The sequence below is a fragment of the Mugil cephalus genome, chromosome 12 (assembly GCF_022458985.1).
Source record: "Mugil cephalus isolate CIBA_MC_2020 chromosome 12, CIBA_Mcephalus_1.1, whole genome shotgun sequence".
In the NCBI taxonomy this organism is placed as follows: Eukaryota; Metazoa; Chordata; class Actinopteri; order Mugiliformes; family Mugilidae; genus Mugil; species Mugil cephalus.
This window is the reverse complement of record NC_061781.1, coordinates 16831485-16845013: the sequence shown is the minus strand read 5'-3', so window position 1 is coordinate 16845013 and position 13529 is coordinate 16831485. Positions and strand designations below refer to the sequence as shown.

At 36.9% G+C, this 13529-nt stretch overlaps 1 protein-coding gene and 1 long non-coding RNA gene across 5 annotated transcripts in view; both read left to right on the top strand.

The window, feature by feature from the left end:
- LOC125017639 (nectin-4-like) overlaps nt 1-13529 on the top strand; it is a 49600-nt gene that overhangs the window by 33980 nt on the left and 2091 nt on the right. The window contains exons 1-4 of one of the 4 annotated variants that reach the window (XM_047601037.1): nt 8624-8828; nt 11912-12250; nt 12339-12635; nt 13085-13178. In XM_047601037.1, coding sequence (XP_047456993.1) covers nt 8738-8828; nt 11912-12250; nt 12339-12635; nt 13085-13178 — 821 coding nt within the window. In that variant the 5' untranslated portion in view covers nt 8624-8737. Of the gene's footprint in view, nt 1-8623; nt 8829-11911; nt 12251-12338; nt 12636-13084; nt 13179-13529 lie in introns of those variants that run through there. The other 3 variants (XM_047601035.1, XM_047601038.1, XM_047601036.1) reach the window with 3 other exon arrangements.
- Nucleotides 1137-3626, top strand: LOC125017665. The gene is made up of 3 exons (XR_007113870.1): nt 1137-1627; nt 2613-2695; nt 2792-3626. It is a non-coding gene; the product is annotated as an uncharacterized LOC125017665 (long non-coding RNA).

Genomic DNA, 13529 nt, shown 5'->3' with positions numbered 1-13529 from the left:
TGTGTTTTTTCCTGTATTTTTCCACTCTTTGGTTGTTGGATTAGTTTCTTGTTGTGACATGCACCTGGATTGTGACGATATAAAAGTGTTTCTTCAAAGAAAATCAGAAGAGAGGAGAGCAGACTGAGAGGCAGAAGAGACAAGAACACATTAAGAAACCAGAAACTACAGTCTTCATGTTAAAGGTTACAGATGTAATGTTGTTATAATGTAAATAAAGTTAACTCAAAGCTAACTCTTGGGTCTCTCATATTTCAAGGTAGTTACACAAAACTATGTAATATTAGATGGTTAGAAATGCTTCAAGTCAGCAGACTCAGGCCTCATCAAAGTGTTTTAAACTCTCCAACCAACAAGATGTGGTTATTGCAGATACACGATACATGCATTCAAGTAAAGGATGCTCAGTGTTCACAGTGTGAGGCCAACGTGTCTTCAGTGTGAGAGGAGGTTTTCCTGCATTTTATATTTCAGCTCATCATATGATTATAGTGACGAGAAATAAATCTCATGGTTAATTTTCAATCAAGTTGAAACATTACATCAATACTTCATGTTAGATTTTACATGGATGTGTGACTTACGCATCATTATTATTTTTTTTATTGTTGTTTTTTTGTTGTTCAAGTGCAACTAACCACTTCCTTTCCGTTTCACCTATATACACACTACATTTAAAAACATGTGGTAATGTTCCAGTCCCTCCTTCTCTGTTTGATGGTCACCACGTCTCATGTAAACCAAGCCGCTGTGCTCTTCACTCTGCTACTGGTTTTGTGTCGTGTCCTTACAGGTACAGTAATGATGTTGTTTTCTCTGGGTTTATTTGATCATTAAATCTTATGCTGATTATTTGTATTGCTTTCTTCAATATTAGCAATGTTAGCAACTAACCACTTCCTTTTCTCACCGCCTCCACATTTACGTTTAGAGCCGACAGTTCCAGAGTGTCATTCTCTGTCTGATGGTCATGATGTTCAGCCAAAACCAAGCAGCTCTGCTCCTCACTGTGCTGCTAGCGCGCCGTGTCTTTACAGGTAAAGAGGAGGTTTGTGTTTGTGATGCTTTCATATGGATTTAAGTGCACGTTTTATTTCATCATGATGGATTGTTTCCTTTCAACTTTAGGGTTTGAAACTGATGACCACAGGAATATGCTGGTATCCAGAGGAGACTCAGTCACGTTCCACTGCAACGTATCCAGAGGAAATGCTTCGGAAATTACCTGGAACTTTAAAAGATTCATTCATAAACATTCTATCCTGATAAATCAGACTTTTTCAAATGTATCCTCTGACAGACTGAAAATAGATCTTTTCAAGTTAAATATTTTAAATGCTCAACTTGAAGATGCAGGACTTTATTCATGTAGTGTAACTTCCAGACGAGGCTTAAACAGTGTTTCCTGGACTTTAACTGTGTCTGAGGGCATTGAAGGTAGGTAGAGTAAAAAACATGGCTCATCATTTCTGCAACATGCATCACACAGTTCAAACTTAGAACTACTTGAATATAATTCTGATTTTATTTTATCAGAAACCAGTTCATCGTGGTATTTACTATACATACTCACATCTGGAACTTTATTGCTTCTATGTGGCATCAGATCAGCCGTCTGCCTCTGGAGGTGAGTGAGAATTTTTACTTTCTATCTACTGTTATAACAAAAATGATATCCTTATATATTTTATTTGGAAGCAGGTTCAAACAAATTCACAAGTTTTTTTTTGTTTGTTTTTTTTATCAATCTTTGCTGATACTGACTTCATATATGACAACTGGACTGAGAGAGTTGTATTTCATTTCTGTTTTTATTTGTTCTAATTTGAAATAGACTTTTCACATTGTTCTAATTTTTAGTCATAAACAACATTTTCAGTGCATTGTAGGAATGTTAAGTCATGTCTCTGTATTACAGCAGACATTTTGACTTGTTGGTAACAACGGCCTCAGTGAACGACATTAGTGAGGACTCACACGCAAAACTAAAACTGTCTCACTAATAAACAAAATGTAGGTTTAATCATTAACATCAATTATACTGTATCAGTGGTGAAATGGGTCCATTGTTGCTAAGGTGACGAAATAAAAGTGGTAGTTTTGAGAAGTTTCTTGATCAACATAGAAACTTTACCAGTTCTAGATGTTATTACATGTTATTCTGATGTGGAGAAGAATCATATTATTCTCTCATTATTATTCATTTGTTGCCCACTTATAACATGATAAGTTGGAATATGACACTTTAATTGAATATTGATGATAAACTGTGGTGTTGAAAAAGAAAAAGAAACATTTTAATATGTTGAGCTTGATGGATTTTAGTAGCTCCGTCAGGGACTTAAAGGTTCGGTTAAACTCTTTCTAAGTCCGGTTGAGTGAGCTGCTTATTTAGTGAAGCTGGTAGCGTGAGAATCCCCAGTTTGAAGAAGTAGACGAGAGCATCGACGCCGAGGAAGAGTTTGTCAGTTTTGTCTGTGTAATCTAGTGTTTTTTAAGATAAAATATGTTTTACAGCCAGTATTGTAAAAATCTGAGATCGTGTGCAGCAGAATTTTTACTTTTAACATTTAACTGATGATATTTATTCAGTTTTACTTTTGTATTTGCAGAAGACGTCGGGCCAGGACCTGAAACTCCGTATGAGAGCAGGATCCTGAGCCAGGCTCAGTATCAAGTTCTATTGGGAGGAGAGGTTAGAGGAACTTTAATAATACACAAATTAAAGTGTCACAATGTATTTTTTGGTCAATATCACCTATTTCTTATCCATTTACTTTCATTCACATAGGTGGCCCCTCCTCAACCCTACAGGCGTGCAGTGTATAGACCAATCATGAGCTCTGAGTGACTCCTGTAAACCTGTCGAATCCACTGAGCTGACAAGCACAAAGTACAAGACAAAGAAAGTATTTCATTACATGTGAAAATGATGGGTCTGTGTATAGTTCTTGTAATGAGGAAAATTACAAAGTTTATCTTATGTTTTTATATGTTTAATCTATTTTTTCTTGCATGCAGATCGTCACCACTGTGTTCCTATGTTCTCTCCTTGTGTTTTTTGGCCTTTCCTGGTGTCTTTTAGATTTGTGTGTTAGGATTACCCTGCAGTACCTTGAGTTTTCATTCATATAGTTTGTTTCCTACTCCTGTCTCCTTCCTGTGTTCTGCGTTTGGGTCCAACTTGTTTTTTGTTTTTTCTGGACCTCCACCATATTCTTCTCTGATAACTTTTTCATACTTCTGCTCTTGGACCTGAGCTTCATACACAGTGTTCACATATACACACATACGGGTAATGGGGAAGAGGTGGATACGATCTGAAATCAGAGAAGACAGAGCAGTTGCACACAAGGGAAGAGGAAGTGACCTGAAATGAGAGGAGAGTCATATTTCAAAATAAAACAGGAAGTCATGAGACAAGAATGGGGACAAGACAAAACCTCAGCAAGTTGTGACATGCACCTGGATTCTGATGATATAAAAGTGTTTCTTCAAAGAAAATCAGAAGAGAGGAGAGCAGACTGAGAGGCAGAAGAGACAAGAACACATTAAGAAACCACAAACTACAGTCTTCATGTTAAGGGTTACAGTTGTAATGTTGTTATAATGTAAATAAAGTTAACTCAAAGCTAACTTATGGGTCTCTCATATTTCAAGGTAGTCACACAAAACTATATAATATTAGATGGTTAGAAATGCTTCAAGTCAGCAGACTCAGGCCTCATCAAAGTGTTTTAAACTCTCCAACCAACAAGATGTAATTATTGCACATACACGATACATGCATTCAAGTAAAGGATGCTCAGTGTTCACAGCGTGAGGCCAATGTGTCCTCAGCGTGAGAGGAGGTTTTCCTGCATTTTATATTTAAGCTCATCATGTGATTATAGTGACGAGAATTATATCTCACGGTTTATTTTCAGTCAAGTTGAAACATTAAGTGAATAATTCACATTAGATTTTACATGAATGTGAGTGTGACGGCCCACCAAGACACTTCCTATTGTTACCATTGAAGGAGCCTGGGTGGGGAACTGATTTCACCTGAGAGATGGGAGGAGCCAAAAGGCATAAATTGACGGCCTCCTCTCTCTCTCTCTCTCTCTCCGGGCAGCCGCCATGATGGCTTCTATATTGGTTTAGGTTTGGTTTGTTTCTACATTTGTCTCCACACTTATCCACACACTCTCCTGCACCCACACTTTACACTACTACACATATATACACACTTCATCTTTTTAGTTTATTCTGTGGTTAATTTAAATAAATCACATTTGGTTGACTTCATCACTGTGCGTGATCTCCCTGTTTGTTACCACCCTGAGCCAGGCTGTAACAGTGTGACTCCTCATTAGTATTTTTGTTGCTGTTGTTGTTTTGTTGTTCAAGTGCAACTAACCACTTCCTTTCTGTTGCACCTACATACACACTGCATTTAAAAACACGTGGTAATGTTCCACTCCCTCCTTCTCTGTCTGACTTTTAACATTTAACTGATGATATTTATTCAGTTTTACTTTTGTATTTGCAGAAGACGTCGGGCCAGGACCCCAAACTCCACCCTGTATGAGAGCAGGATCCTGAGCCAGGCTCAGTATCAAGTTATATTGGGAGGAGAGGTTAGAGGAACTTTAATAATACACAAATTAAAGTGTCACAATGTATTTTTTAGTCAATATCACCTATTTGTTACCCATTTACTTTCATTCACATAGGTGACCCCAACCCTACAGGCGTGCAGTATATAGAACAATCATGAACTCTGAGAGACTCCTGTAAACCTGTCGAGTCCACTGAGCTGACAAGCACAAAGTACAAGAGAAAGAAAGTATTTCATTACATGTGAAAATTATGCATCTGTGTATTGTTCTTGTAATAAGGAAAAGTACCAAAGTGTAGCTTATATTTTTAAATATTTTATCTATTTTTTCTTGCATGCAGATCATCTTTCTTTGAATTTTATGCTCTTCATGTTTTGTTTATTTCATTGTCCAGTAGATGTCGCTAAAGACTCAAATGTGTCACTGTTCTGTTTTTGAGTATTTCCTGTGACCCTGTTTGATTTTCTTTGTTTTTCCCGTCCTTCTTGTGTGTTTTTTTTATTTTGTGTCATTTCGTTTCGTTTTTCCACTCTTTGCTAAATGTTTAGTTTCTCCAAGCGCTATATTTAACATTTATATTTAACATTTCACATTTATATTTAACATTTATATTTATATTTAACTTTTAGATTTAGATTTAACCTTTAACATTTACATTTAGTTTTTTAGATTTAGATTTAACATTTATTAAATGTCATTAAAAAAAGTGTTTTGGAGCGAAATGTGGGAAAATTGCGAGTTCAGACCTGCTTTCTTCCTGCTAGGCAAAAAAAAAAAATGTCCAGCTGAATCTTGAATTGTGACTGAACACTGGTTAGTTGTGCTTTTGCCTTGAAGACCTTTGTGACATCTCAAGGGTTTAACTAACTTTGTTTTTACCAACAAAGTCCTCCAAACAACTCTCTCTTGCTGGGGCTCCGTGATCGTTGCTCTTCAACCTGCAGCCGACAGCAGCGGTGCGTCATCATTACCGTAATGGCAGCGTTTTTTCTTGAATAGTGTCCATCGGGGAGTTACGGTAATTCAAATACAGCAAGCTTCTCTTTGTGGGCAGACGAACATTCAGGTCTTAAAGGGTTAAACATTTATTGAGCTTTATTGAGATACAGAAAATTATTCATGTATCGATTGTGTTTCAGTTTCCTCTTCAACCTACAGCAAAACTCATAAATTTAAATAAATATTTACAGAATATTCTCATGTTTCTGATTACCAGTAGCAGCTTAGCAACATATATAATTTACTGCTTTTTACAATGGGAGAAAATTAATATTGAGCAGAATTACGTTCAAGTTATCATTTGGTTTGGCCCTCCAACACAGTTCAGATTTTTCATGTGGCCCCCTGTAGAAATTATTTGCCCAGCCCTGGTTTAGACGCACAAATATGTCATGTCCATTGTAATGGACACAGGGTCTGAAGGGGTTAACACGCGCAGCTTTACAAACGGCTTTACCCCAAAAGATTGTTTCCGGACCAACCCAGTATCGGTCACCAGCTGCCTCTCGTTTTCACGTGGTCAAGTCAGCCGCTCCAAACGTGTTAAAACTTTCGGTTTTCAAAATAAAACGTGTGGATTAAATGTATTAAACGTTTAAAAAATATGAAAAATGTTAAGATCTGATTAAAAAAAAAAAAAGAAAAAAGAAAGTAAGACTTATGTCTCATAAAACAGTGTGAAAAAAGGACAAATGATTATGATGAAAAAGTGTGATCCTGCAGTGATTTTGAGACAATAGTTCACATCACCTGGAAGTAATGCTCATATTTACATGATGAAATGTATTAAAATGCTATAAAGGAAGAGGTATGTATCATACACCAAGTGTAGATCTACTGTTCTACATTGATTTGGATTCTTTCTCTCTAATTGATCTTCCTGAGCTCACTTCAGTTATTACAGCATCTAAACTATCAACTTGTCTTCTAGACCCCATCCCGACTAAGTTGCTCAAGGGGGTTTTCCATTAATTAATACGTCCATATTAAATCAGATAAACTTATCTTTATTAACAGGATATGTGCCCCAGTCTTTTAAAACTGCTGTAATTAAACCATTACTTAAAAAACCCACTCTTGACCCAGATGTTTTAGCCAACTAAAATTTTAGAAAGAGTTGTTGTCAATCAGTTGATTGATCATTTAAACAGGAATGGTTTGTTTGAAGAGTTTCAGTCAGGTTTTAGAGCTCATCATAGTACAGAAACGTCTCTGGTTAAAGTTACCAAAGATCTCCTCACGGCTTCAGATGATGGACTTGTCTTTATACTTGTCCTGCTAGATCTTAGTGCTGCATTTGACACTATTGATCGCAGTATTCTACTACAGAGACTTGAAAGCGTGATCAAGATTACAGGAACTGTACTAGACTGGTTTGAATCATATCTGTCAGACAGATTCCAGTTTGTCCATGTAAACAACAATTCTTCTATATATACCAAAGTAAGCTATGGAGTTCCTCAGGGTTCTGTGCTAGGACCAATATTATTCACGTTATACATGCTTCCTTTAGGCAATATTATTAGAAAGCACGGCATAAACTTCCATTGCTACGCAGATGATACCCAGCTATATTTATCCATGAAACCAGATGACACTAATCAGCTGGTTAAACTGCCTTAAAGACATAAAGGCTTGGATGACCTGTAATTTTCTACTTTTAAACTCAGACAAAACAGAAGTCATTGTATTTGTCTCTGAACATGTCAGAGATTCATTATCTAATCACCTGGTTTTGTTGGATGGTATTACCTTGGCCTCCAGTACTACTGTGAAGAACCTTGGTGTTATATTTGACCAGGATATGTCCTTTAATTCTCAGATAAAGCAGGTGACCAGGAGTGCTTTCTTTCACCTTCGTAATATCATCAAAATTAGGAACATCCCTTCTCAGAGTGATGCGGAAAAACTAGTTCATGCAATTGTGTCTTCCAGGCTGGATTATTGTAACTCGTAACTGTCTGGCTGTCCAAGTAGCTCTTGAAAAAGCCTCCACTTGATTCAAAACGCTGCAGCAAGAGCACTGACAGGAATTAGCAAGAAAGATCATATTACTCCAGTATTAGCTTCTCTTCATTGGCTCCCTTTAAAATCTAGAATTGAATTTAAAATCCTCCTCCTTACATACAAGGCCCTGAAAGGCCTAGCTCCATCATATTTGAAAGACCTCATAGTACCATACTGTCCCAACAGATCACTATGATCTCTAAGTTCAGGTCTACTTGTTGTTCCTAGAGTTTCTAAAAGTAGAATGGGAGGAAGAGCCTTCAGCTATCAGGCTCCTCACCTGTGGAACCAGCTCCCAGTTTGGGTTCGGGAGGCAGACACAGTCTCTACGTTTAAGGTCAGGCTTAAGACTTTCCTTTTTGACAAAGCTTATAGTTAGGGCTGGACTTAACCATCCCTTAGTTATGCTGCTATAGGCCTAGGCTGCAGGGGGACGATGCACTGAGGACATGTCCTCTCCTCTTTCTTCTCTGGCTCCTGTGCTCTAATATCTTATCATTTTATTTTCTACCTCTTAAAATTTATTTTTTATTACTAACCACTGTGTCTCACTCTCCTATCTTCTCTGTTTCTACCTGGCTGGCCTTCGGCAGATGGGTACCTCCATATGAGCTGGGTTCTGCTCAAGGTTTCTTCCTGTTAGAAGGGAGTTTTTCCTTGCCACTGTCGCCCTCAGACTTGCTCTGGAGGTTGCAGGCTGGTTTTTGTGAAGCCTCTTGAGACAATTTGTATTGTTATTGGCGCTATATAAATAAAATTGAATTGAATTGAATTGAATTGATTTTGAGCCAATATCTCACATGACCTGGAAGCTATTGAGCTTTAATGCTCATATTTACATGATGGAATGTATTAAAAATTCATAATAAATATGAGAAGTGATAAAATGCTATTAAAAAAAAGAGGTGTGTCTCATACCACAAGTGTAGATCTGTTCACCAATTTATCGGTCAGAAGAAGAACAGGAGAAACAAGATAAACTACCTTTTACGTCATACCTTTTATGTGAGCGTGGTGACAGTCCAAAAGTTACACACAGTCGCCGTGAGTCTACAGTGTAGAGAGTAGAGAATAGCACATGAGGGAATTCTTTCTTAAGAAAAAAAGTTTGTCCAATTTTGTCCATTATGGAGAACGTTTTCCTGAACCGTCATTTCTCCGTGAGCTGTAGACTCCTGTTAGTGCTGACACTTACACTGATGAGAAGAAACTCCGAAGGTAAACTGCTTAATTTTCATCGTTCTTGCTTCGTCAGATGTAACAGAGATTATTTATTGTAGAGACGAATGTAGAGATAAAAACGCGAACAATGTTTTAAATTTATTTTCAACACCATTGTGATCATTTATAGTAACAAAGTAGCCACGTTGTAACGTCAGTGCACTAATGCACAGTGTGTTGCATCGGGTTAATGATGGGATTTTTGACTCTTTGAAGGTAGCCGTATCTCCAGCCCTTCCTTTTAAAGACCCGTTCAAAAGACTGTCTCTTTGTTACAGTTATTCATTTTATTATTTTAAAGTAAACCAGGGGCATATCTTTTATTTATTTATTTATCAAAGAAACAGTCACCAGTATACTATAGTATAGTCATATAGTCCCATGCTTTGACCCTGACGTCACAATTTTGACTTTTATTGTGCCACAAAACTAGGCAGGCTACAAATAACTTCCATGCAAAACAACTTCCCTGTAAATATTTCCACACAAGAACATTTTAACAGAAAAAAAAAAAAAAATTTTTTTTTTTTGTTAGTTTTTTTTGTGTTACTCCACCTGTGTAACTCCCATTCAGTCAATCATGACAGAAGGCGTTATTCCAGTCACAGGCATTTATATTTGTGCAATAAATGTTGAGTAACACAGAACAAGGTACAAGCACAATATAAACAATAAAAATATATGGCCTTGTTAACTAAACAGAGTTAAGGGAGCTGAGGCCTTGGCATACTAAAGTACCTTCCTTATCTGGTTGCTAATGATAAAAAAACAAAACAAAGCTATGTTTTGTTCTTGATAGTCAAACTACGAGTCAATGAATGGGTCAAAGACGTAGCATGGCAATTCTGGTGTCCGAGGCATATTTATAATGTTAAAAACATGTCACAAATTTAAAAAAGTACAATTTGTTATTCAATTCTGCCCACTTTACTTACTCATATGAGTATTTACTGTAAGAGATGAAAATTTAAGGCGCTATTAAGCTCAAAAGTACAAAACTGTCCTTCCTGGAAGTACAAAATTATGCTAAAAATGTCAAAAATCTTAATAAAAGCATTAATGATACACTGAGGCATAGTTGTGTTGATGTTTGTAATGACACCTACAAATATAGTAACAACATTAAGCTCATTTACCTTTTTATTCAAGAAATACTTTGGTCCCCATTTTTGCATTCTCAAATATCCTTCCTGTGTATCACACATAAAGTGGCTATATGACCATATTTGGATATGGATGGACTGTAGCTTTTTAGACATTGATTTGATGTTGTATTGTTATTCTTTTTTTATTATTAATAGTAGTATACATAGTATTATGTATTTTTGAACTTTTATGGCTTTTTTTTTTTATTTTTATCTTTTTCAATGAGAGTAACACAGGACATTATCATAGACACTGTGAAGCTATTGCCCAAAACTGAGTATAGCTTTTGATGTTTAAGGGTCAGTTTTGTTCTCGCAGATGCCACTGTCTAATAAAAAAAAAGGCATAGACTTTTTAGGGCCAGGAAGAATGCTGACCCACAAGCTAGGACTGAGTATCTCGAGAAAATGTGAGCAAGGTATTGTGATTTAGTAATGAAGTGATAATGCAGATCAGTTAAAAAGGATTAAAAAATATGTTTAAACTTGTTTGTAAAAGGCTTAGATATGTTAGTTAAGCAATATGATAGCTTATGCTAGGGCACATTTCTTCTGGAGCAATTGGTGTTGAGGTAATTGATCAAACCATATGCCATTTGTTTTGTTTCTAGCTACTACAACGATAAATCTAAATCTAAGCCCAAGACACCTGTACATCTGATGACTCCTTCTGCTGCAAAAAAGAAAAGAGAACAGTGGAGGATTAATAGGAAGAGACAGAGGGAAAGACTGAGGCAGATTAATCAATTAATGGAAGACACGTCAGAATCTATCAATGAATCTGCTCTTGAAAAATATGTTTTGATGTTTTGTGTTTTGATTTAAAAAAAAATGAAATGAAATGCCACTGAACCTGTTTCCTTACCGTTACATTGCTGTATTGCACAAGTTACATTGTTGCATGAAATTAAAGATTAACGAATTTTAAAAAGAAATCACCTTTTCAAATCCTTTACTCTTGTCAGTGTCTTTGTAATATGTTTGTTAAAAATGATGTTCCTCAAACAGCCTTGAATGAAATACTTTGGTCATTCCTGGCTAACAGCATGTCATTCTGGGTAACATTGACACAGTCAAATGATTTAACCCTAATGTTATATTACAGTATTGTGTTTTTTGAGTTGCGGATACAATAACACCCCTTTTAATTATCCTATATAAAAAAAAAATTAAGACATTTTCCATCATTTTTCTCTTTTTAGCATTAACTATTGTGTGACAAACAGGACTGAATGAAGCAATTTCACTATAAAAGTCCAAATACATAACATTAATTCTGATGAAAATGTTGTTTTCTGAACAGTAATTATTTGTTGGGCTCTAACTATTGTTATCTATAAACTTTTAATGCCAACAATGATTAACATTTTAATCAATTTTCAAATCGATTTACGTTACCCAGGAAGGACAGTTTTCATGGGAGAAAATTCAGTTGGCGCTCACGCTCCTCATCTCCACTACTTAGCTAATAGCTGTGCATATATTCCTGTGTTCATGTAAATGGAGCGTGCTGTGGACAACTCAAACTCAGAGATGTCATTAGTCATTCGTGTGTAGGCAAAGTGTACAACGCGAACAGTTGAAGAAAGTGTAGGCAATTTGCATCTGAGCGACTTGCTCTCACTCATGGTTCACTTAAAAGAGCAGTTCAAAATACCGACTCATCTGTGAACGTCACACTAGTGTGAGTAGTTAGTGAGTAGTAGCTATATAAATATAGCACTTTTAAACTCTAGTCGAATCTGTGGCCTGTCTGAACTAAAGCTACACTCAAGTCATTGTGGGAGTGAATGTAAAATAAATAACCTAAATACCGTCAGCTGCTGATTCATACAGTACATTCTACTTCAAACTAATTTTATAGCAATGCGGCCACATGCAGTAAACTGGTGAGACGTGATGTGAAAGCCTAATAACATATCCTGTCCTCTACAGCCCTCCAGGTGATTGGTGGAAGCGCAACAGTGGTGAAAGGGGGAACCGCTATCTTACCCTGCAAACTCATTGAGACCTCAGAGACCCTGACTCAGATTACATGGCAGAGGAGAACCAGAGAAAAACCTAAAAATGACAATTTCTTTATAATCCAATCGGATGGACACCAATATGTTAATGGACCTGAAAATCGATTTAAGTTTATTGGGAGTTTTTCTGACAAAAATGGATCTCTACAGTTGTCCAATGTTCAATTGAAGGATGAAGGCACCTACACGTGCATCTTCACTTTGTTCCCCAGTGGAAATCACAAGACAGCGATACCTCTGAACCTGCTTGGTATGATGAAACTTTACAGTTAAAATGTTGTGTTGTTTTCACCTTTTACCCTTAGATTGACCCTTTTCATGTGTGGTGACTATTCTAGTGCCTCCAGTCACAAGCCTGAAGGGTAATAATTTAACTTTGGGTACTGGAGAAGTTTCTCTTGCTACCTGCACGGCTGCCGGCTCCAAGCCTCCTTCAGAGGTGACCTGGCTCACTGGTACCCTGGCAGTGAGGGTGACGACCAACTCCACCCAGCATGACAACGGTACAACGACCACAACCAGCTCACTGTTTGGAGTCCCTACCACGGAAATGAACAACCAGTCGGTTCAGTGTGTCATCAGAACAACAGGCCTGCCTGAAGAACAAGTCCTGCCTTTGACCATCCAAGTTCACTGTGAGTAAAAAAAATACATTTCTGCGTCAAACCAATGACTACGTACTAGACCACAGCTGTTTCCACTGCAGATGTGAACATACCCTTTGTGTTATTTAGTTAGTCATCCTTGGGAGGGGTAAAAGTGCTTAAACACCCTCTGTGCTGCATCATGTTTAGATTTGGTCTGTCTTTTATTGACATTCCAGGAAGCAAGTGATGTCAAATAAGGTTCACTTTTGATTTTTGAATTTTCAAGTAAAAGTAATTAGATAATGCTGCTCATAACATTATGAAGGATTGGTGGCATATAGACTGTATTGTATATTGCTTATTAAGAATCAGGTTGTTATATAATAAAATAATTGATAATAAGCATAAAACCAACTTATGTTTCTGCTCATGTCCACTCACCAATAGTAAACGTCACAGCTCGAAAAGTCATTTTCCTGTCCTTTCTTTTTTTCCAGTCCCTCCCATAGACGTGATGATTGTTCAACGTTCTGAAGACTCATATGAATGTGTGGCCAACGCCAACCCAGAGGCAAATTTCACCTGGAGCAGGTACAGTAGTTTATATATGTGTTTCAGTTAAGACTGTGTTAATCAAAAATTATATTTACATGATTCTTTTCAAAGCATTGTCTGTTGTATCATTTTCCAGATCTTTGTATAGTGGTGAAACAGAAATCAGTTTGAATTAATTGTCCTCCAAAGGCATCTGATGGTGCAGAAACTACATCAACTCAACACCCCCTTTCACCAACTACTGCATAATTTCCTCACTGTTGTTCAAGTTGTTAGTCTTGACACGAGAACATTGACTATTCTATGATATTCCCACTCCTAAGTATTGAGAGTACGGAAACAGAGTAGGATAAACTGAGCACAACACCAAAGCTCCCTATTAAAATG